A 24,451-nucleotide genomic window follows, 5' to 3' on the forward strand; every position below is an offset into this window, starting at 1 on the left:
CTCTCCTTTTAGGTTATTAATGGCATCACGGCTTCTACGCCGTCTACTAAACGTCAGGAAAAATTCTACCTAAAATAATTCTGCCTGCTAAGACATCCTAGCTGATCTCAACTCTTTCACTCATCTCCAACCAACTGCTATTCACCCTACCCTGTCCGTTAAGGGGCACAACATATGTATAGATGGTGCTCAGATAAACACAGGCAGAGCACTTGGGAAGTGTCCTTTGTGCTGCACGCGGTCACGGACCCCAGGCGGACACACCGCATTCAGAAAGCAGGCCGTGAACTGGCCCTCAGAGCCTCAAACAGGACAGACGGCCCAGGTGGTACTCATTCAGCCCTCACAGCCTGGCAGAAAGGAGGCTCATGTTAATTATAAAAAATAACCATCGCATCTACTACAACCAGTTATTACCTCAAATGGTTGTACCTGCTCTGTAACTAAGTTCCAAAAATGTTTATTTTCTACTTTTATATGTAAATGACCCCACCTCCCCTGCAAAATCTTGCTGTCAAAATGGCAGGGGTCCTCCCCTGTGTGGCAGGGGTCGGGCTCCAAGAGAGTCCAAGCAACGTGCGGAGTCAGTTCAAGTTGCTATCACAGCAGGGTAGTGACGGACAACCTTTTACTTTATTTTGCCACGTCTCCCAAGTACCACAAGGAGTTAGTTCAGTAATAACAGAGCCAGAAAAAGTTAGTGTTGGCCACACGTGGCACCACTGCTAATCAAGCTAACAGCGGCCTTTACCGGGACATAATAAACATCAACTCTCTTTTGCCGCACTAATTATCAAAAAGATGAAGAACAGAATTCCAGCCTCCCCAGACACAGGCTCCAGCATGGCTCACATGCATTTAATACAAACTAATACAACAGTCTAAGACATAAGTTAACTCCATTATCAGAAAATTTTCCAGTTATTCTAAATACTCTGATACATGAGCAAAAAGGAACTCACACATCTCACTGTTTTGGAAAAATCCCTTTGTAAATGTATCTGGAGAACATAAATAAAGGCTGAATCGGTAATTCTGAATTCGAAGCGAACTACAAGTAAAACTTCACCCCAGTGTGATTCAATCTACAGAGATACAATGGCCTGACGACATCTGTCAAAAAATTAAACTGTCAGTTCACACAATTGCTGTTATGAAGAATGCTTTCCTTAGAAAAACTTTCCTTCTTCCAGATCTAATGGTTTTAGAAGCAGTAGTATTTCAGGTTCTGAAGTGAACTTGAAGTAAACAGCAAGCCCGGGGTCTGAAGGTGCTCGCGGCACGGGGTACTCACTCTAACACCTCATAGTTGGACTTCTTCTCTAGCGCGTTGCCTCGCATCTCCCAATACGAGCGCCTGAAACGGGGAAGACACACATTTACACACAAATGAGGAATTACTACGAGGAATCTCCATGTTGCTAAATAGTAACCACTTTGTGGCTCAGCCGCAAACGCCCGGATAAACTATGTGATAGAGACCGGATCTGACCTCCAGCATCATTCCCGTGCCCCAGTGAGGCCGAGGTCAGTTAACACAGACTTCGTCCCTATTGGACAATCTGACTTTCTCTTCTGACGTGAAGCAGGTTGGACTCTTGGTAAAGAGGAGACACGAGAGTCCAGGTCCGCTGCCTGCTGTCCTCGTCCCTTCTCCAGACACTGCACCTACGAGCAAGACAGCTAAGGGACAGCGGACTCCTGCTGCGGCCAGGCGAGCGTCACGCCCGCTGCTGCAGACGCACGTGGGCCACGAAGGCCAACCGCACGGGCAGTAACGGGACAGATACTCTGGCGGGACAGAGGGGCCGGGCTCCTCTTGGGTAAGTGCCGTCCACCACTCTGAATGTTCACAGTCTGAATTCTACCTTCTTACCCCAAACTGCACGTTCAAGCAGTTTCGGGTCTTGCTGGAACCAAGTCCTGTCTCTACAAAACCTGCCCTGAGTTGGGGGGCGGGGGGGTTCCCTCGACACAAAAGCATAAGCCCCGGCTGGAGCTGCTGTGGGAGACGCTTTGGGAGACACGGACACTGCACATCCCCTCAAGTAATTTCATAGAACAAGACTCTGTTTCAAACCTGTCTGTAATAATAGAAATACTGGCTTTGTTTTTTAAATTGGCTTCTCTTTGGCCTATTTAAGACGGAAAGTACTAGATTGAGACGAAAAATTAAAAAGGGCCCCAACTGGGTCACATAATTTGTTCTCTTGCTTTCTGTCCATGGAGGGGGGTGGGGGGCGGGGTTGAAGGAAGGGTGGTTAGTGGAGTGGCTAATTTGTCAAGCTTTTTCTTCAGCATCGTATTTCATAATAAAGCCACTGGTACCGAGCAGGACGCAGAGGAGACGGATAAACGTGCCGTGGGAGGCCAGAGTGGGAGGCCAGAGTGGGAGGGAGGGAGAGAGCTGTGTAGAAGCCGGAGCGGTACCTGGACTGCTCACGTGCAAGCTGACGCCTCCTGAGCCCTGCTGCAGACAACACACGGCACGACCGTGTAGTAAGAAAAGCGTGCCCAAGGACACCTCTAAGTAACACCGGGAAGGGCCGGGAGTGGAGCAGGAGCGTGGACACTAGTGAGGGACGGCCTCTGTCACTCGGATATACAGTTACAGTCGAAGACACATTTTCAGGAGGAGTTGAGAGCTACGCTTAACCATCTTGGGGTCCTCGTAGAAAATGTTATCTAACAGCCTTACGCAATATAAAAAATGGTGATGGGGGGGGAATTATCACTGTTTTGAGGACATGTGATTAAATTGTGGCTAGTTTAACCAACTCATCTTAAACTAGCAGCCCAGAGGAAATTTTAATTGAAAGCATACCTGAAAACCGTAAAATATTCTTTTATTCAAATCTTAAAATGGTAGCATAGGAGATAACGTATGACAAATGGTGACACACGTTCTCAGAAATAAGAACATATTCTCAGATTTCCGCTTCCCTTAAACCTGCAACACGGTGGCCACTGGCCATATGTGGCTCTTTATGTCTCAATTTACGTGATGTGCACTCGCACACGGCACCACTCAGCACCCACTGGCTAGCGGCTGGCAACTGGGACATCGCACACCTGTCACCACAGGAAATCACTGCGGTGTGCTCTCATACCTGCTCACCCATGTGCAATGGTACGAATCACGCCATTCTAATTACAATGAAACATCTCTTTAAAAGACCCGAAGATTCCTGAAATAAGCACTGACAACCTAATTCAAAATCTCAGATTTTAGTCGGTATTTGATTAATAATCTTTATGAGAAAAATGGAGATAGCTGGATAATTTCCAAAACTAACGAAGATGATGAGCAAAGCCCTCAATGCACAGTTGCCACCTTACCGTATTTCTAGGCAGCCCAGCTTCAAAGCGATGTCCTGGTCCACCCGGTCAGCTATCTCCGACATGTAGTCACTTTTCACCTGCAGTGGGAAGGGATCGGGGAAACAAGGCCGTTTTAAAGAGCACGCCGCAGAGGTACTCGCTCCGTGACTGTCTTTTAGATCTTGTAGATCCGTGATCTGTCTTTTAGAGTGCCTTTTAGGTCCTTTACACCCACTGTGTCAATAATCACGGTAGAGGCTGGATATGAAAATGAGTAATGCCAAAAAGTGGTTAAAGAAATAAAACGGGCTCTTACTAAGAACCCATATACTCCACGAGCACTTCAACTTAAGAAGCAACTCACATCATTTGAACGAAAACCAGAAGGGATCTCCATTTCCCCGCAAACTTGCAGTGGATGTATTTCCTGAACTCAAACTACGGTCCCAGCAGCATTCTTTGGACCCAAATGGCAAGGGCAGAAAATTCACATATTTCTTTTTTTTTTTTTTAACGTTTGTTTATTTTTGACAGAGCCTGAGCAGGGGAGGGGCAGAGAGGGAGGGAGACACAGAATCTGAAGAGGCTCCAGGCTCCGAGCTGTCAGCACAGAGCCAGACACGGGGCTCGAACCCACAAGCCGTGAGATCATGACCTGAGCCGAAGTCGGACGCTCAACCGACTGAGCCACCCAGGTCCCCAGAAAATGCACATGTTTCAAAATCCATTTAGCCCCGCGACTGACAGGCCTCCACCTCGCTACCACGTGTAAGTGACTAATCCACAAAGTCTTAACGTGTGGAAAATCTACGACAAGGAGCAGAATCTAAAAACAATTCCACAGGCACCTTCTGCGTAATGATTACGCTCAACTAAAGTAACTGAGGGACTGACGGCAGCTCTGAGAGCACCTGTCAGTGTGAAGACACCTCCCAAGACAAAATATGTAAAATCTCCTCATAGATTAGCATTAAGAGATCGACACCTGCAACCGATTCGGTGATGGGGAGCACTATTCTGAGCCTCGGTTAGTGAGGTGTCACCACGCCCCTAAAAGGAACTGCATTATTCTCATTAGCAGGCCTGTATTACAAAAAACTGCACTCGATTATTATGAACTTGGCCCAGGCAGACTTCTGTGGAAATCCATCTCGTGTCTTATTAGAGAAGTATTTCCAAAAGCCTTGGTTTGGCCTCTTGGCTCAACGCTAAAATATTTACACTTGGGCCCTCTACAGAAAAAGTGTGTTGACCTTGGCCCTTGAAACAGATTCCAAAGATCCTGCTCTTCAACTATTACCTCCTAGCCTGTCGGTTCACCCGCTCAAAGGATTTCTACGCCCCGGTTCGTCACTCTGTCTCCTCTGCATTAGAGATTTTGTCATCACGACTTTCCCTCACAAAGAACCTCAACTTCTCGGTCTGTCAACGACCCTTTATTCCGCCTGCCTGGCAAAACCGACACGTAGGAACCAACCACCGCGTCCCTGTCCGTGCCTGCTGCTGACCAACAGGAGAAACCACACAACAGCGTATGCTCGGCCTCAGTCCAGGACGGCGAACCTCGCACGGGGAGCGGAGACTGCCCGGGAGCTCGGCAGCGTCTGCCTAGGAAGTGCGTTGACACACGGATTCCCACCTCCTCCAGCCGATTAGCCACAGTCTTTCTTACAGGGAAGAGAAGAGTCTTCGGACGGGAACATCCTCGTCAGCGTACTGAGACTCTAGAACCCGGTGTGAACGGTGCTCACCTACTCACTCCCCTCTCGCAGGGGAGGAGCGACGGCCACTCGCCCAGCAGTGGCCAGCCATCTGGCACTTCTGATCTGAACACCGTTTCCTCTCAAAACCTCTGCCTCATGTTCTGCACTAGCACCTAGAGCGAGCTGGTCAATAATATCTCCTGACGAGTGAGCGGGCAAATGAATCAATTAATAAAGGGCTCAAGGTGGGGTTTGGGTACCTCCGTGTGTAAATACTATTTTCCATGTAAGGAAGCGACAGTAACTTCTATAGTTGGCAGTGGTGGGCGCTGAAGACTGAGTCAGTGGGACTGATCTACTCAGTCCACGAAATGAAGTAAAAAGTTTTAATTCTACAATCACTTTGTTTCTACTTCAATTGTTCCTTTCTCCTACATACCAAAAAAAAAAAAAAAAAAAAAACCCACAAAAAAACCCCAAATTTAAAAACTAAGTTTTTGCATCAGAAGTAGGTTTATCATTGAACAAGAAATAAAGGCACAAGAGATAAATCCAGACATGTGTTTACAGGAGTGAGAGAAATAGCACGGTTGTTCTGACTGAAACTGTTGATCTCGGTTTATGGTCTGGTGTGGACTTCAAAGAAACCACAGCAGAGCATCGATAACATGAGGAGCAAAAGTCATCATAACAAACTTATCTTAAAGCTTAACAATTTCTAAACAGTTTTCACAGGTGGAAAAATACAACACGTGCTTTATTTCATTCATCAAAACCAAATTCACGTTAGTTGCAAAAACGCAAAAAGGGAAAATCCTAATTGAACAATCTCTGTAGAAGATCCCTCTCTGAACATGACTTAAAAGCTCTGAGAGCTGTTTTCCTCGAGACACGGTCTACTGCCCTTGGCTCTCGGAGCTGTGTGCCCCTGGCCTGGGGTGACTGATGTGTCCTGCAGACTGACCCGCGTGAACAGGCCATCGCAACAGACCCTCAGCTCCCCGCAGCCTTACCACAAGCCCTGTGGCCGCTTCCCTCTGTAGGAGCACTGACAGAGAGCCCACTAATGCTCCCTGAGGGTCCCTCCGGACATGGTGTCCTCTGGAACCACCGAGCATGCTCGCATCCTGATTTTACTTCTAGACTCTGGGTTATATACACTCCGTGTTCATTTCTAAGACATTTCCTAACTACCTTTCACCTCCTACTAACTCCCAGCGGAATTCATGGCTTTCATTTGTGATACGGATGTCCTTTACTGAGCATGTAGGTGTGTGTATGAGTACACACTTGCTTCCAGTAAATGCACGGAGCACGCTGGCAGGCCGACTTCTGTGTGATGCCTTACGACACCCTTGTGGTAGCATCATCGTGAGTGGGGCACCACCATCGCCCCGTGCGAAGTCTCGGCACGAGCCTAAGAAGAAAGGTGGTAACAGCAGAGCTCCCTATGATTCGAGGGACACCTACCAGGGCCCAGGTACTGAGCCAGGTGCTCCACACGTTTCTCTTGTTTTGTTTTTTTTTTTAATGTTTATTTAATTTGAGAGAGACAGAGAGAGCACGCGTGCACTCAAGGGAGGGTAGAGAAAGAGGGAGAAAGAGGGAGAGAGATAATCCCAAGCAGGCTCCGCACCGTCAACGCAGAGCCCAACACAGGGCTCGAACCCAGGAACCATAGGATTGTGACCTGAGCTGAAACCAAGAGTCACATGCTTAACCGACAGCCACCCAGGCACCCATCACATGTCACTTACAATCTTTATGGTAACTCTTCAAGGTCAATAGTCCCATTTTACACATAAAGGTCAGAAAACTTAATTTACCCAAGGTCACACAGCAAGTGTTCTAAGAGTGAGGATTCACACACCAGACCTGCCAACCCCTGTAAGTCAGGCTTCAGCGTGTGCACACACCGTCTCTGAGCTCTGTCACGGGGAAGGAGACCAGGGGCAGGTGGGGAACACAGCCCCACCCCGTCAGCCTGTTGCCTGCAGGGGCCTACGTAGCGGCTTCCCGCATACCGCCTGCTTCTCCTGACCACTGTCGTCGTGCTGATCTCAAGTCCAGCACATCCGCAAGAGTCTTCAAAGAAAAGACCCCTGAAAACTGGTGTTTGGCTTTTTAAATTAATCTGTGTACATGACAATGTCAATTTCCTGCTTCAAGAGATAGGGTGCATTTGGACTTCCTTCTGTGGCAGGAACCATATTTATAGCCGTGAGTTTTTTCAAACAACCCAAGTTCTGTACATCGTCCTAGCGAGTGACTGAGCTTGAGGGTCGTTTTGGGGACTCCACGACCAGGGTCTTCCTACCAATGTGGGGTCTGTCAAAGGCCCCACGGTGGACTGAAGGCAAATTTCCAGTGCCCCCGCACTTCCAAAGTCTTTCATACAGAAGGGTGATCAAGAAATGTGGGCTGACCAGTATAAATATGCAGGTTTACCTATGCCCTCAATAACATGAGTGCTTCTTGAATCAATAAAAACATATGGGAGTGGACAAAGGGAGGAATGTACATTACTAAATCTATTAAATAAGTACAGAAAATATACCGTCTAATAAGTCACGTTAGACTTACATTTATTTTGCCTTCTTTCTGGAAAAGGACAGCTGATCATTCTTGAGTTGAAAATGTCAGGTATTAAACTAGAAATCTCCCTCTTGGAGCTGCTATCTCCAGATGTTTAACTTAAAGAAAGCTTTACAGCCAAGAAAATACAGATAGAGAAATCAGTTTGTGATAACACAATTATCTGAAAAAAAGTAGTAAAAACAAAATGGGAGTACAAGGAACAGGCAGGCTGATCAACAGGAAGCCATACACCCTGGAGCCTCACGTGTCTCCACAGCCAAGTCCAGACTCTGTGCCACGGAGTTCAGTTACAGCCCTGCCCTTTGGATCTTCTCTCAGGTTCCTCCTGGTGCTCCTTTTGCCACAGAAGTCACCATTATGTCACAGTGTTTTCAGGACAAAATGGATGGATATACAGTTGACACAGGAACACGTGTTTGAACCACCCAGATCCACCTACATGTGGATTTTTGGGTAAATACAGTAAGTACTGTAAATATATTTTCCCTTATTTTCTGAATATCACTTTTTGTCTCTAACTTAGCTTACTTTTCTGTAAGAACATCGTATATAATACAAATAGAACGTACAAAATACACGTTAACTGTTCCTATTATCTGTAAAGCTTCATTCTGATCAACACTAGGCTACTAATAGTTAAGTTATGGGGGAGTCAGAAGTTGTACATGCATTTACGACTGTGCAGGGGGTCAGCGCCCCTCACCTCTGCCTTGTTCAAGGGTCAACTGTACTCGTTTTTTTTTTAATGTTTGTTTATTTTTGAGAGAGACAGAGACAGAATGCGAGTGGGTTAGGGGCAGAGAGAGAGGGAGACACAGAATCCGAAGCAGGCTCCAGGCTCTGAGCTGTCGGCACAGAGACCGATGCGGGGCTCGAACTCATGAGCCATGAGATCATGACCTGAGGTGAAGCCAGATGCTCAACTGGCTGAACCACCCAGGCACCCCTGTACTCGTTTTAATCTTAAGCTATCTTTAAGAGAAAAAAATGACAGCCCCATGTCTGACCGATGCATCTTAAGCACTGAAAATCTCACCAGTGCCAAAAATTTCACCAGTGCCAAACGATTTCTATACAAGTTCTGCATCAATACAGATTTAGTCAATATGACAATTTCTTGACTAAACATGTACATGGTTCTTTCAACTAATAGCCACTACTATCTGCAAAACGGTGCCAATCAAATACACCTTTAACAAATGAAATTTCAGAGTGATAAAGAATAAAAGGTTATATGGCAAAGGACAAATTTGTATCAGGGTAAGACACACTTCCCTTGGTTTATAATGAGACGTTAGCTTTCGCATCAAAACTTACTTTCATAAACTTCTGCTCTACAGTGAATAGGGTTATAACAAGATTCTAGTTTATTTCTAGAGTGTGCTGATTAATAGCTTTCAAACTATTCTAAAATAGGTCAAAAACACTTAAGTGAATCACTTGTAGTATCTCAGGGTGGTAGTCACGTTTAGGACATCTTTAAACAAAACGGCATCTGCAAAATAATCCCCGACTAGTAACCCAACACTCAGCACAGTCCACCGACATGCTTCCTTCATGACACCATGCAAAATAAGGGGTATAGAGAACAGTTGGGCATAGATGGAATTTCAAAATAAGGAGTTAAATTAAATTAAAATACATTATTATAAGTGTTCTCTCTTTCATGGAATTGAAATGGTGGTAGAGAGGAACTGAACATAATACTTTTGTATCTACCTTGATAAAAGAGCCAAAATAATAAAAATACTTATTCTTCTACAATAGAAATAACAACAGGTAACACTCAGAAGTGTTCACTAATCCCCAAGCTAGATCCTACAGATTCCCACATGGGAAATTCAGCAAAATAATAGCTCATAAGAAACACACAAGGAAACGCATCACTGAGTAAGAGTCAGTGTCAGCCACCACTGACAGAACAGATGCAAAGCCCAAGAAGTTCAGATTCAGAAGAGACATTAACTCTACGTGAAATAAAAAAGAAATAAAAGGCAGAAAAATCAGAAAACAGTAAGGGCCATAGTGGATGGCCTGGCAGATTTTCTTACGGGGGAAGGGACACAAAACTTTAATAAAAACTCAGCAAATGCATTACACATCCCAGTGTTTGCGGGGGAGAAGAGCTGGTGTTCTGACAGATTGATCCGAATCACAGATTCCCGGGGGGCAAAGAGCCGAAACGGGAGAAGGAAGTGGCTGCACAGGGAGTGTAGCCTGAGAGGTTCTAACATAGTCCCGCAGGGAGAACGCAGGCGGAGTAACAAAGAAGGGAGAAAAGGCAAGGTCTGAGTGGTTATCAAAAGGCATTTCAAGAACTGATAAAAAGACACGAGCCCACAGGTAGAGGGTGCACATCACAGATCAAGCAGGAAAAAAAAGACTGGAAATCCACACCTAGTCTGTAATAAAACTGCGAAACACAGAAGACAGAGAAAAGGTCTCAAAGCTGCCCAGAGAGAAAGGACAGATCACATTCAAAGAAAGACAGGATGAGAGTCAACCTCTCAACAGCAGTAATAAACATCAAAGCTCTGTGAGAGAGCACTTCCTGCCCTGCCCTGTACCCAGCAACACGTCTGTTCAAGCAAGAAAAAGACTATGAGCCACACAGGAGGTCTGAACGACACTGTTAACAACCTTGAATTCATGGGTTTTCATCACACTCGGTGCTCAACAATCCAAGACGCATTCTCCTCAAGCAAAACCGGAATCTTGACAAAATCTCAGCCTGTGCCGGGTGATGAAACAAGTCAAAACAGAGTCTGAACGACTAGACAACTAGTATCAAATGAACCCCCCAACCACAATTCAGAATTATTTGAGAAATGAACCAAATGGAATACATTTTTAAATCGCCTTATGATCATATATATTTCTACCAAGACAGTGGACCGAATGTTTTGAACAGTCTGCTCACTGAAAACAACTAAAAATGCTGAATAAAACATTTTTTAAACATCTTCTGGAAGGCTTCTATGGCTGGGTGACAAACAAACAAAACCACACCAAAGTCCTGGTCCGGCCGATGCTGGGATGCAGAGAGGGCAGGGAGATGTCAGGTCAGCTGTTACCCTAGGCCGGAACCACACACACACACACACACACACACACACACACACACACACACACACACTGTACAGTGTCACAACCAGCAAAGAAAAGCAAGCCAAAGGACAATGGACACCCAGGACCACAGTTACCTGCATGGAGTAGAGGGGCAGGGGTGGGGGGATGTGACAGGGACACAGACCGGGAAACATCAGCTGTGCTCTCTTCTCTTGGGGAGTAGGATCACAGGTACTCATTTTTTTTTTACTAAGCATCATAACTTACAAAGGATACATGTATCAGATGTTACCAAGCTAAACAATTAAAAAGAATCGGGGCACCTGGGGGGGGGCTCAGTCGGTTGAGCATCTTACACTTGATTTCAACTCAGGTCATGATCTTGCGGTTCGTGAGATCGAGCCCCACGTTGGGCTCTGCACTGAGCGTGCAGCCTGCTGGGGATTCTCTCTCCCTTTCTCTCTGTCCCTCCCCTGCTCGCACTCTCTCTCAAAATAAATAAACATTGGGGCGCCTGGGTGGCGCAGTTGGTTAAGCGTCCGACTTCACCCAGGTCACGATCTCGCGGTCCGTGAGTTCGAGCCCCGCGTCAGGCTCTGGGCTGATGGCTCGGAGCCTGGAGCCTGTTTCCGATTCTGTGTCTCCCTCTCTCTCTGACCCTCCCCCGTTCATGCTCTGTCTCTCTCTGTCCCAAAAATAAATAAAAAACGTTGAAAAAGCCATAAATAAACATTTAAAAAAAAAAGAAAGAATCAGGGCGCCTGGATGGCTCAGTTGGTTGAGCATCCAACTTCAGTGATCAAGTCATGATCTCACAGCTCATGAGTTCAAGCCCTGTGACAGGCTCTGTGCTGACATCTCGGAGCCTGGAGCCTGCTTTCAATTCTCTGTCTCCCTCTCTCTTCCCCTCCCTCGCTCCCTCCCTCTCTCTCTCTCTCTCTCTCTCTCTCAAAAACAAACAAACATTTTTAAAAATTAAAAAAAAAAAGAATCAATGTTATCAAACTCTGAACCCCTTAAATGGGTCCTTAAAATGGACTCATTTAGCTTGGAACTCAGTGAAAATATAAGTATGCACATATGTATACATCTTATTTATTTGAATCAAGTATTAAAGATTTTAGAAATTACAGAATGGGTGTCATTTGGCTCTGAGGCCTGTATAAGATAATTTATCCCAGAACTCAGTGACAATTTCCACACTCAAGTTCTTACAAAATATTTCAATTCCATTCTCAGTTGAATAGACCTTGGCTATAAATAGCTGAAGGGCCAAAATTGTATTCACTGTGTGTGTGCAGGCGCGTGCACGATTAAGCAGGAGAACGTTCTGAATTCCTAACTGATTTTGCAACAGCGGAACGAAGGCTGCTCCCAAGGTGGGTGCTGCCCGCGCAGGAGAACACGCGGATTACCTGGAACAGCCCCGGAATGTCCACACGCGCAACAGGACAGATGCTGCACTCGAAGTGACCACAGGAAGTCAAATGAATAGACAAGTACTTACTGAAGCAGCAGGGCAAAAATCATACTATTTCCAAAACAAATGGAAGTACAAATGCATCCATTTTTTCCCATAAGTGGATAACATTACATGTTTTACGTATTTACACACAGCCTGCGCTACGCGCCAGCATTTGACAGGCGAGCCTCCCCCTCCGTGAGCAGAGCTGTGCTTCCCTCCTCAGGGTGGATGCGAACATTGGAAACCCGGAGGAGTGTATTAACCAAGCTTTTCCCGACAGACCTCTGCCACGGTTCCACTTTCCGTCTTGTTACTGCCACGCTCCAAGGAGCGTCCTGTACCTACACGTGTGTGAATCTCACCTCTTTAGAATAAGCCCCTGGAAGGAGAATTATTGGTTTGAATATCAAATTGCCAGTATTCGACTGTTTTTACTTATAAAGCTGCCAGCGGTGCCACATCCCAACCGGAAGGACAGGGCCATGCTCGCGGCCCCTCCCGTACCTGCCGATCAGGAGCTGTGACAACTAACAGCATTCTCCTCCGCCCCTCTGTCCTCCTCCCCTGTAGTCTGAGTGCCGCCTTTACCTCCCTCTGTTTCCTGTCACTTAGGCCTGAAGACACCGGCTTGGATGAGCCATCGACACGGGGAAGGGGTGGGATTACAGCTACACTTGTATTTCTTTTAAAATATAGGTACTTGGGAGAATATTACAAAATTATATGCGAAATGAAAGTAATTATTAGGGGAGAGATACTTTAAGTGATGCTTTAGCATATTTTCGGGACTGTCTAAAACTGTATAACTAAGTGCAGAAGGTTAAAAAGAGGGCAGGCTGAAGAAGAGAAAGTGTAGGAACAGGAGGAAACAGAGCAGGGGTGAAGGGGCCGGGAGCTCATGTGGAGAGCACACAGGAAGGCAAGAGACACGCGCCATCCCGGAACGTGCAGCCCCACTCGCGTCGGGACAGGTAAATGGTAAATGCCAAGTGCTCAGAGGTCTGGCGCCGCCTGTGGACTGCCATTCAAACCATGACTGGGCACTTGTGTGGCAGACAATCCTACCTCACCTCATCGGTATTTGAGCGGGTGAGACAGGTAAGCACGCGGAGACTCACGGAGCCGTCAAACGCACAGTGGGCCACTACCGCGTGCACGCTCACTACCCCCTGGGTTTTTTCATAAAGGCCGTTCAACCGAACAACGCAGGCCGCTGCGAGACACGTCCTATGAGTAAGAGAAAACTGGGGCCACACCAGCATGTGAAGTGCTTTTAATCAGAGATACAGGCGAGGCCTCCTATGGGGAACAACTGGGACACCTAGCAATAGTGTGGAAGGAACAAGAACGCCACCAACTGCGAGGTCGGCCTGTAGCGGCCGTGAGCTAATGAGGCCTGTTTGATGAATTCCAGAAATCCATGTCACTGAAGTAGTCACAGATTTCCTCAGAGGGTGGGTTTTTTCAAGGAAATTATGCCAACAGTGATAAATATCATCTACAAGAGAGAAACACACGATGCAAACCTATCAGCTAACTAAGCTCTCCTGTCACCTCCTTCACTTCGACTCAAAGCTCACCAGATTGCTAAGGGTGAGCTGTGGAAACACAGACGAGGAGCGGTTTGTGATCTAGAAATCATTTTTGCAGTACAAACGGGCCTCCAGCAACCTCAGGTGGAATCTAAAGAGGGCTTCGCTCTTTCCTCTTCGCCAAACGCAAACTCGCTCTTCCCGTGCATCTCCGTATCGTGGTAAACCTTTCCAGGCTCCCGTCAAGTCTGGTACCCCACATTTCCACTGGCATTTCACTGGCCATTTCCAATGGCACTTCCACCCCACAGACAGGAAAACAGACCCAATACCGAGAAACAGCGACCTCAGCCTCCTGTTCTCACAGCCTAGATCTGAGAAGGCGGGACACCCAGTTTTCTCACATTGGGAAGTACATCACCCTACCGTCCTACCACCTTACTTCTGAATGTAACTGAACCTTGCCTCTTTCCTGACACCAGGCACCTGGACGGACACAATCAACCTCTTTCTTCTTTACTTTCATGCTCCATTTGGATCATCCTCCCGGTCCTATCAAATCCATCCACTAAAGTTGCCTACACTCACAGTTAGACCTTTCTCTCCCCCATTTCTTGCCTAAATGGCTGAAGAGCCTCCTAACTTGCCTGCAGCCTTAAGACCCATCCAATGCACGACGGACGCTGCCATCACATCAGTGTGATCCTATTTAATAACGAAAATTCTCGTCAAGCCACTCACTACTTAAATTCTTTAAATAGCTCCCTTTATTCTGCAGGAGGAAACCTAGAACCTTCCCTTTTTATGATGTGGGCTGTATCTCCCTCACCCACTTCTCAGAACTTCTGAGCTCGGCTTTAAATGCACCAGGTTTCCTAAAGTACAGCTCTTCCTCATCTACAAAGCTGGGGACTCAGTGACACTTTCCAGACCCCCTGGACTCCACCCACTGGGTTAGCAGACCCTCCTGTGTACGGCCACGTGGCCCGTGACCACCAACAGTACAGGACTGAACGCAAAGTACCGTGTACAGGAGATCCTCACCCACTGCACCTTCAATCGAATTTAATGTGCAATTCACTTATTTCATCTGTGTTCTTGACCCACAGCAGACATTTAACACATATTTTTATTAAAACAAAACATTACCAAGTGCATTTACCTGCAAAATGGTATGCAAATGTTGGGATATTATTCAGACCTTTTTTCCCCCCATGCTCATCACTAAAACTAACAAGTATTTGGTCATAAAATTGTGTTGGTTCATTTATGCCACAGGTATTTATTGCCTAATATTTTAAGGGGTAAAAAGCAAGTTACTCAATGTAAAAAAAGTCCATTCTGGCTTTACTGTGCAAATTGTTCTTGAGATTGTGTCAATGTAGCTGGCTCTGACAATAAATTCTACACCCGACAAATCTGTTGATATTCAGGAATGACCATTATACTTGAATCAAAGACAAGCCAGTGGTTGAGTCACTTAGGACTTACAGTCTCCACATAAAAGTAGTCTCTTTTAAGACTTGCCTAAGCATACAAGAATTCACAAAGTGTCAAAAATTCAAAATTTCCCACTGGTTAAAAGACTCTCACTGCCATACTGTGCCAAATTTATTATTTTCCCAAACATTAGATTTAATCTAATTCTAAGATAAAACCATGTAGTACGTAGGATTCAAAGAAACAAAGAAAAAGGTGTATTAAAGTACCCTCCTATACCTGTTGATAGAAGAAATTCAGAGTTGGCTTGTCTTCAGTAAACTGGTTTAGAAATCCTTTTGGCAAATAACGAATTCTCAATTCATATCTAAAAAATAATTCAGAAAATAGAACAATTAGAAAGAAGTAATTTTCTCAACTCATAGTCTGTAATTACAGTATTATTGTGAGTATGACATAACCAATTACTCGAAGTATTATTTTTAAAATAAGGTAAAAAACAATCACAGTTTTTAAGCATACGGTTTTAAACCTTTCAGCACAAGAACATGCACGTCTGTGTCTGAAGCTCAGTGATCCTGCAAGGAGACAGGACAGGAAAGACATCCAGAAGGCACAGGGCCAGCAGTCACTGTCCCCCACAGGGCCGGGTGGCACCCCCTCACACCTCCTCTCGACGGCTGCCCTGGTGTGCACGGACTCACACAGAACGCATTCTTCTATGCCTGGTTTTTTCTCACTCGCGGCAAATGCTTGTGATGTGGAGCCTAGCTAGCAGCTGAGGGCCGGTCACTGCTGCCCTGTGTGACAGCCCATATCACCGCAAAAGGCCATCAGAGTTATTCCTACTTTGTGGCCATGATGAGGAAACTGCTATAAACACTCTTTTTTTTCCTCCTCTAAACATAAAATGATGGGGCACCTGGGTGGCTCAGTCGGTTAAGCGTCCGACTTCAACTCAGGTCATGATCTTGCAGTCCATGAGTTCAAGCCCCACGTTGGGCTCTGTGCTGACGGCTCAGAGCCTGGAGCCTGCTTCAGATTCTGTGTCTCCCTCTCTCTCTGCCCCTCCCCCATTCATGCTCTGTCTCTCTCTCTCTCTCTCAATAATAAATAAACATTAAAAAAAATTAAACATAAAATGATTTAGTCGCTCAGGAAGCCAAGCTTCAAGAATGGTCGAAACAAACGAACTTCACCAGAATGCTCTCTCACTCGTGTCTTCTGGTGAACATACGGACACACCTCTGCTGGGAAAGGGGGGCGGGGGGACCAGGAGCAGAGCCCCTCGATCACAACACACACACACATCTGTGTCCACAGATGCCGCCCGTCAGGGAGCTGAAGAAGCCACACCGTCCTACCAGCAGCATGGGCACTCTGTTTCCCCACACCCTCACCTCTGCCTGGTACCTGCATTTTAGTCCGGGACACTTTCTGCGGGAGGGAGGTACAGTGTGGACCGGACTGGCACATCCCGATGGATGATGAGATGGGGCACACCCTCATCCGATGACGGGCCATTCTGGAGACCTTTTGTGAAACGTCTGTTTTGTCTAAAGGGTTGTGGGCCTCCCCTCCCTGACCCCCAGCTGACCTGTGGGCATTCTTCAGGTATTCAGAGTGGGAGACCACTGTTAGACCGCCCAGTATGTTCTGCCACTCCACAGCTGCCTTTCACTCTCCTGACGGTTATCTTTTAAAAATTACCTTTTTAATATTTATTTATTTATTTTGAGAAAGCATGCACGTAGGGGACAGGCAAAGAGAGAGGGGGAGGGAGTGAGGGAGGGAGAGGGGGAGGGAGAGGGGGAGAGAGAGAGAGACAGAGAGAGAGAGAGACAGAGAGAGACAGAGAGAGAGAGAGACAGAGAGAGAGAGAGACAGAGAGAGACAGAGAGAGAGAGAGAGAGAGAGAAAATCCCAAGCAGGATCTGTGCCATCAGTGCAGAGCCCAACGTGGGTGGGGCCTGATCTCAGGAACCGTGAGATCATGACCTGAGCCAAAATCAAGAGTCAACGCTTAACCGACTGAGCCACCCAGGCACACCTAAAAATTATTTTTAAAATGTTTTCATTTTAATGCTATCTTTTGAGGAACAAAGTTCATAATTTTTATGCAGCCCTATTTATTCTTTTCCTTTTTAGTAAATTCTTTAAGTGTTTTGTTTATAAGATATTTGCCTACCCAAAGGTTATAGAAAGATCTGGGGCTTTTTCCCTAAAGTTTTAGTAATCGATCTTTAAAAAATGTAACAGGCTCACAAGGAAAACACACAAAGTAATAAATACGATGATTTTGGTTCAGTTAAGGGTGGAAAAAATGCATGATACACATACACAAGTTCTGCTAAAAGTTTTAAGTGTCCATCTTATTAAAATACACAATCGCCAAACGATCAGGTTCACGTTGACTTCTACTCTCGGAAAGAGGTCAATCATTTACTACAGATATTCTACAAGGGGCAACTGTTTGTGGAAACGCAACAGATTCCATTTATTTTTAACTCAGGACTTAGCAGGTGCTTTACATGCGCTATTTCTCTTAATGCACACGACAGTCGGAGAACAGAAGTGTCATGATCTAGGCAGGTGACGCTCCGTGGGAGGAAGCAACGGGCTCCGACACCGGAGGCTTCTGCTGTTAGTGCCTCCCATTCTAACAGAGAGGAAACGGACCCCAGGTCAAACGCTGGGCAGCCTGGCTGCATATTCATGCTGTTAACGTCCAGCATCCCGATGCTGATGCTGACGATGCCTCAACGGACAAGGGCCACTCAGGATCTGACAGAAATTGCGATAAGCATTTGACCCACAGGCTTCTTTCAGTCAGCACCAGCCCTGAGAGGAGCAGAGAACGTGGGCTCTGCACTGGGGCTGCCTGGGCTGGGCGTCTGGCTCTGTGGCCCACTGCTGACCGCCACGGCCCTCCCACACCTCGGTGTCCTCACCAGCCCTCAGAAAGTTTATATGCCATATATGCTCAAATTCAGACAGCAAATACACAGGTATCTACAAGATGGCAGTAAAAGTGACACAGACAAATAGGCACGGTGAGGGGAATGACACGTGATAAAGTATTATTTTGCAAAGGGTGACCAGCAAAGGACACTCAGATCCAGAGACATCTTAATGAAGATCTGAAGGGAGGAAGGGAGTCATGCAATCACGTGCAGGGACAGGAGTTCTAATACGATGCAAGGGGGTGCACGGAGGCCCTGAGGCTGGAGGATGTGTGGGAAGGCAGACACAGCTGGGCCCGCTGGGCGCAAGCAGTGAGTAGAAGAGCAGGACCGGGAGGTGGCAGATCACAGAGGACCCTGCACGTCGTGCTTGTGGGGCTCGGAGCACTGTGAGCACAGCAGTTGAGTCACAGGACGTCTATTCTCTGACCAGACAGGCGACAGACAGTGTGTAGGACCGGCCAGGGGACCCGGGGGAAGAAGCAGGAGGCCCAGAGGCGAGTGCAGCACTCTGGCTGAAAAGGAAGGGCCTTCTGTTTTCACCGGTGGGAAAAGAGTTTCAGGGACTCGGGTAACGGGCCGAGGTCCCAGGGCTATGAAGAAGCAGACGGGGATCCCTCTATAGCAGTCCATGCAGGAATGCCCCAAAGCAGAACGAAACTGATAGAAGGCACTCGCGGCTCCGAAACCACAGAGACGCCCACTGCTCTTACTCTGTGGAGGCCAGCAGGCTCATCAGGTTGTCAAGCAGATTCTGACCACTGCTTTACTGCGCCCACCCAGCACACCCCCCCCCACGGCCCTGCTGACGACGCACAGCCCAGCACACCTAGCCCAAGGTCCTGACTACGTGCAGCCCAGCACACCTGCCCCACGGCCCTGCTGAGACTGCCCGAGGTCCCCTGATGTAATGGCATCCCTTCACTCCGCCTCTGTCCTTAAACCACAGGGCCCAACACCCACAGCCGACTGGCCCACGAGTTCGGACATCCCTACTCCCATCTCTTCTGTGAAACTCACCTCTTTCTCGAACCTTCTGCCACTATTTTAAGAGACTGGCTGCATCCCGAGACACATGTCCATTATTCTGCTATGTGCCACTCCATGGACTTCTGAAAGCAGCTAAATATAACACGCCCCAAATAAAATCATCTTTTTTCCGCTTCTCCTAAGTAATAATTTCCTATGAAGGCCACTGACACTAACCTCCCCTCAGTCTTACCACCAACAATGAGCACCAAGATACCCACAAGCTAACCAAGTAATGGTGAGGAGGAGTGGGAAGTGTTTGGAGAAAGAATCTGTTAAGCTTGATACTGAGAAAGGTTAGCCTGTCTGTGCGTAGTGACACAAAGTACGATTTCCAGAAACAACACAGATATCGTAAGCTCTTTCTTACAACACACTTCCAATTTAAAAATCCTCAAAGGAGGGGCACGTGGGTGGCTCAGTCGGTTGAGCGTCTGACTTTGGCTCAGGTCATGATCTTGCAATTGACAAGTTTGAGCCCCGCGTCGGGCTCTGTGCTGACAGCTCAGAGCCTGAAGCCTGCTTCGGATTCTGGGTGTCCCTCTCTCCCTCCCCTCTTCCACTTGTGCTCTCTCTCTCTCTCTCAAAAATAAATAAACATTAAAAACAATGCTTAAAAAAATTCTCAAAGGAAGGACAGGAACAGAAATTCATCCTTAGACAAAAATTATAGCAGTAATAGCTGTGAGAAAGAATCATCAACGATATCGAGAATACAGGGTAAAAATACAATGAGAAACAGTATCCCCAGAGTCTCAATCTATCTCCCCAGAAGAGTATTTCTTAATTTCAGAGGAAAAAACAGCAACTTTACAGTGGGGAAACCTGGCCACCACCTTAAACCAAATGATCCCAGTTAAAAGCACCTGTAAAAAGGAGTCACATCCTGACAGGATGCAGTGGGACGGGTACAAAAGCTTAGAATTCTGGCCCAAAACACATAACCTCAATACAACCATGAAAAAAGCCCTAGATGAACCTCAATTGAAGGACACGGTACAAATAACCAGCCAGGATTCTTCAAAAGTGTCAGGGTCAGGAAGGACATAGAGAGACTGAGGAACTGTCCCAGATTAGAGGAGACTCGAGGAGTCAGAACAGCAACGTGGTTCCTGGACCAGAAAAGGGATGTTATGTGGGACAACCGCGAAATTTGGGTGACATGTGTAGATTCGTTAGTAAGACTCTATCAATGTTTATTTCCTGGCTTCAATGTCAACTACTGTACTATGTTCACGAAAGTTCCGACATTTAGGGAAGCTAGGTGAAGGCACACAGGCCTTAACTATTCTTGCAACTTTGGATACGTATGGAGAATAAAAGAAATTCCACAGGCGCAGACTAACTGTTCCGTAACCACGGCGATAACCCACCAGAACCTCTCTCCGAGCAGCCTGGCCAGTGTCAGCCGGCAGCCACAGACCCACTGGAAACTATCTTCCAGCTGCCCGTGTTCGGTGCAGAAGCATCCGGTAAGTGTCTAATTAACAGAGCAGCAAATTGGAAGCGCATCCGTGTTTTAAAGGTGTCACTTCCAAACCTGTCAGAGTGCTCCTGTACTTACTGTCTTTCTGCTTTAAACCCTCCTAAGAACTCTTGCTGAATGCAGGATTACAACGAAAGACTGGCTTCTTAAAAGAAGGCGTATGCAGGGGCGGTGTCATTTCAAGACAACATAGAAAACTACCGAATACAATCTAAAGCTTCCTAAACTATCATTATTCATTTTCATTGGTCTTTGGAAAATGACGCCTCTCCTCTCTCCTGCAGAGTGAGGGGCTTGCGCAGCAGCGAACAGGACAGCGCTAAGCAGGCTGCTAAGCAGGAGGGCAGCAACCTCGGCTCACTAACAATGATGAGAATGTTCCTCCTCACTCACTTGACAAAGCACCAAATACTTCCTCAAATGCCAAGAGGGCCGTCTCTTAGACTTGGATTCAACATCAGAAGGATTGGGCTGTTCCCCACCCCCCCGGGTGCCCTGACAGGCTATTTGTATCCGATTAGCCCACTCGGATGCCCAACAGCCACCCTACACAGGTGGCTCCAGATAAGTGAAGTTTAGTTACCAAAATGTGGTTAACTAGAATGATCTAGGGACAGAACTTTCAAGCTGAAATCTCTCAAAACTGCAGGACACCGTTTGCCACAGTATATGCTAGTACGACAACCGCCACGGAAGCGTTTTTTTGGCAGACTCCAGATCCTAACAAATATTACCTGCTCCACTGGGACCTCCCGCGACAGGGACCTCCAGGCCTCCTAGGGACAGGGGAGCCAGCTCCTGCTTCCTCCTGGACAGGCTGGGCAGGAAGCAAGGCAGGTAGGAACCCGAGTCTTCTAAGGGGCTGACTTTTCGAGCCCTGCCTCAGAACCCGACGGGTCAGCACGAGTCCCGATGGGGCCTTCGGGAGACCGGGGGGAGGGGGGGCAGGATACTCCCCTCGGGGAGGCTCTGCACTATTGCCCTCTGGTCCTTTATCTTACCCAACCGATGAGATCCCCAACGATATTCCTTTAGGGTTTTCTTTTCTTTTCACATTATAAAAGCTTATCAGGCTGTTATGTCATTTTCTGGGACTTCCTTTTTTTTTTTTTAATTGAGGTAAAATACACATGACAAAAAAATTAACCTTTTTAACGCATACAGTTCAGTGGCACTTAGTGCACTCACAACAGTGTCACGGGAGACTCGACTCTGCCACACGAGGCTACACGGCTAAGATTCACCCACACGGCTACACGTCCCTACAGTTCATTCATTTTGACCTGCGTGACATCCTACGTCTGCGGCCCAGCACGGAAACCTGGAGTCTCTCAGGGACAAAATCTGCAGGGGAACTGCAGCCCTGTAGAGTGTGTGCTGCCCGTCTTCCAGCTGCGGCCCAAACGGATTTACCCGTTTACCTTCTCTCACCAGCAGCACAGGCAAACACCCTGTTGGAGCCACCACCTCTCCCGCTACTGACACTGTCCACAACTCACTTTCTGCCAACCAGTGTGGACCTTGTGGGCTAGGTCCCCACCCCCCTGATCGCCACCCCCCGATCACTGGCCAAACTTGTTTTCTCCTTTACGACAACGCCTTCACGTCCCTTGCCCGTGGACTGAGTTGCCTGCAACTCTCATACTAATCAGAAGAGCATCATCCTTTGTAAATTACAAACGTGACAAATACCTCCTCTCAGCTGCAACTTGCTTCTGCACTTTTACAAATACACCTTTTAATACACAGAGGCTCTTCATCTCAATGAAGTTAAATTTGCTACTCTTTCCTTTTCCAGAGAACGTCTTTGGGGTTATTAAATCTTCCTGCTCCAGGACCAGCAGTACATTCGTATTTTTCATTAAGCTTTTTTCTCCCCTGGTCCGTCTTCAGTGGGTCCCTGTGTGTTGCTTGAGGCAGGATCTATTTTGTGGTTATTCTTCCCACCAGGACAGCCACGTATCCCACCAGCCCTTCCTGTCCCCAGCGGCCAGCCACGGCACCACTGGAAGGTCCCCCTGCCTGACACAGCTACACCCACACAGTGTGCCACAAGCTGGCTTGTGTTGAAAGACCTCAGGACCCGGGTGAGCAAGCCTGTGTCTCAGGGTTACTGAACAGGAGGAACAGATCCTACGGCAGATAGCATGAAAACAAATCGATGTTCAAAAACTTCCCAAGAATGGAAACTGACGCCCAATTATTCCAGGGAGTCCTAGCACTTTCATTCGAAGAACATTTTCCTTCTCTGAACTAAAGCCAGGAGTGCGGCTGTCCTCACAAAGCCACCTACGAACTGGGAGAAGGTCCCTGCTGGCAAGGGGGAAAGGTGATCAAAAATGTTCTGTCTCTGGTGCTTACGTACCTTAACAGGAGCAGAGAAGAAAGAGCTGAGCACGCGGACGCAATTGCCTACTCTGCCGTATGATCTCAAGGAAGCTTTTTCAGCCTCTTGGAACCACAGCGGTCTCACCAGTAACATGGCAAAAGGTGAGTACCCACCTGAAAAGACTATCATAGGAAGAACGAACTTGGGGAAAGTAAGCCAGGTGCTTAGCACGATGTCCACCACATTGTAAGCAATGTGTGTTACTGTGAAAACACGGTTATTCACACAACCTACCACTGTTCATCCCTAGATGAATACAACTTACTGTCCCATCAAAGTGCTCTGCCTCTAGGTTTATTTTACATTTCCACTACCACTAATTCCATTCTCACTTGAAGTGTTTATGAGGCTCCTCCTATATACCAGGCACGACCAACTAGAAACTAGGAATAGAGCAGCAGGTGAGACAAAGTCCCTGAGGGAGAGAAAGGTCATCAGGTGGGCAGGCCCTAAAGACAGAACGGTCGGGGAAGACACAGGCCGAGAGCGGACAGTGGACACCGGTCTGAACGATGGGAGGCCCACACGGTGACGGAAACGACAGGGGAGCACGTTCAGCAGAGTCACACGAAGCACAAAGTCTCATTCGAGAACCAGAAGGAGCCGTGGGGCTGCGGCAGAGCGAGCGGAAAGTTCTCCAAGACAAAGGAAAGGTGGGCCGAGGCCGGTGCTATTCAGCAGGCCAGGAAGCTGGCGGCAGAGAGGATCCAATGAGACCCCGACCAGGCAGCGAGGAAGAGACGACACTGAAACGTGCGGCCGCTTGAGTGGACGAAGGGAACGAGAGCGAGAGGAGATGGGGCTGAGAGATGATCGGGAACTCTGGAGTTGGCTCCAGGTGTGACGAGGTGCTACTGGAAGCTTCTGCAGGAATGAGTTTCATACTCCACTGGATGCTTGTGTTTTTAAAGACTCTTGAGCAAACCCCGTAAGCTCTACCTTAAAAAAAATCGCCCTACAACCGCTTCTCACTCCATCACTACTCCCCCAGGCCACCTGCTTTAGGATTTTTGCCTGGGCTATGGCAATAACCGGTTTATGGGTTCCCTGTGTCTCTCCTATTAACGTGTGAATTTAATGCCAAAGGCAGGTCTACAGAGAGAAGGAAGAGGAAAAGAGGTCACTGGAGCAGTCCAAAATTTAAATGCTGGGCAGAGGACACTGTTTTTGCTTTACACATTCTGAGAAGTATCTTCAGGGGCCCACCTGTTTCTGTAGTGATTCTTGTAGAACAAGCCTTTTATTATTATGTAGTTGCCCTCCACATCCCTATTAATGCTTTTCTGTCTTCAAACTTTTTTCATAGGATATTAATAAAACAATACCAATCCCCTTGCCCCCCTTCTCCCACCTAGTTAGCAGGAAGGGAAATTCTTTTCTTTTCTCTTCTCTTCTCTTCTTTTCTTTTCTACCCATCCACCCACCCACCCACCCATCCATCTAAATGAGGTTGAAG

At 47.2% G+C, this 24,451-nt stretch overlaps 1 protein-coding gene across 11 annotated transcripts in view; it reads right to left on the minus strand.

The window, feature by feature from the left end:
* The window catches only part of PTK2 (protein tyrosine kinase 2), a 257,636-nt gene that overhangs the window by 130,474 nt on the left and 102,711 nt on the right, over positions 1-24,451 (minus strand). For all 11 annotated transcript variants that reach the window (XM_042924271.1, XM_042924268.1, XM_042924270.1 and 8 more), the window contains 3 exons: positions 15,408-15,495; positions 3,340-3,419; positions 1,295-1,357 (listed from right to left, as the gene is read on the minus strand). In XM_042924271.1, coding sequence (XP_042780205.1) covers positions 1,295-1,357; positions 3,340-3,419; positions 15,408-15,495 — 231 coding nt within the window. The remainder of the gene's footprint in view (positions 1-1,294; positions 1,358-3,339; positions 3,420-15,407; positions 15,496-24,451) is intronic.

The sequence above is a fragment of the Panthera leo genome, chromosome F2 (assembly GCF_018350215.1).
Source record: "Panthera leo isolate Ple1 chromosome F2, P.leo_Ple1_pat1.1, whole genome shotgun sequence".
Taxonomy (NCBI): domain Eukaryota; kingdom Metazoa; phylum Chordata; class Mammalia; order Carnivora; family Felidae; genus Panthera; species Panthera leo.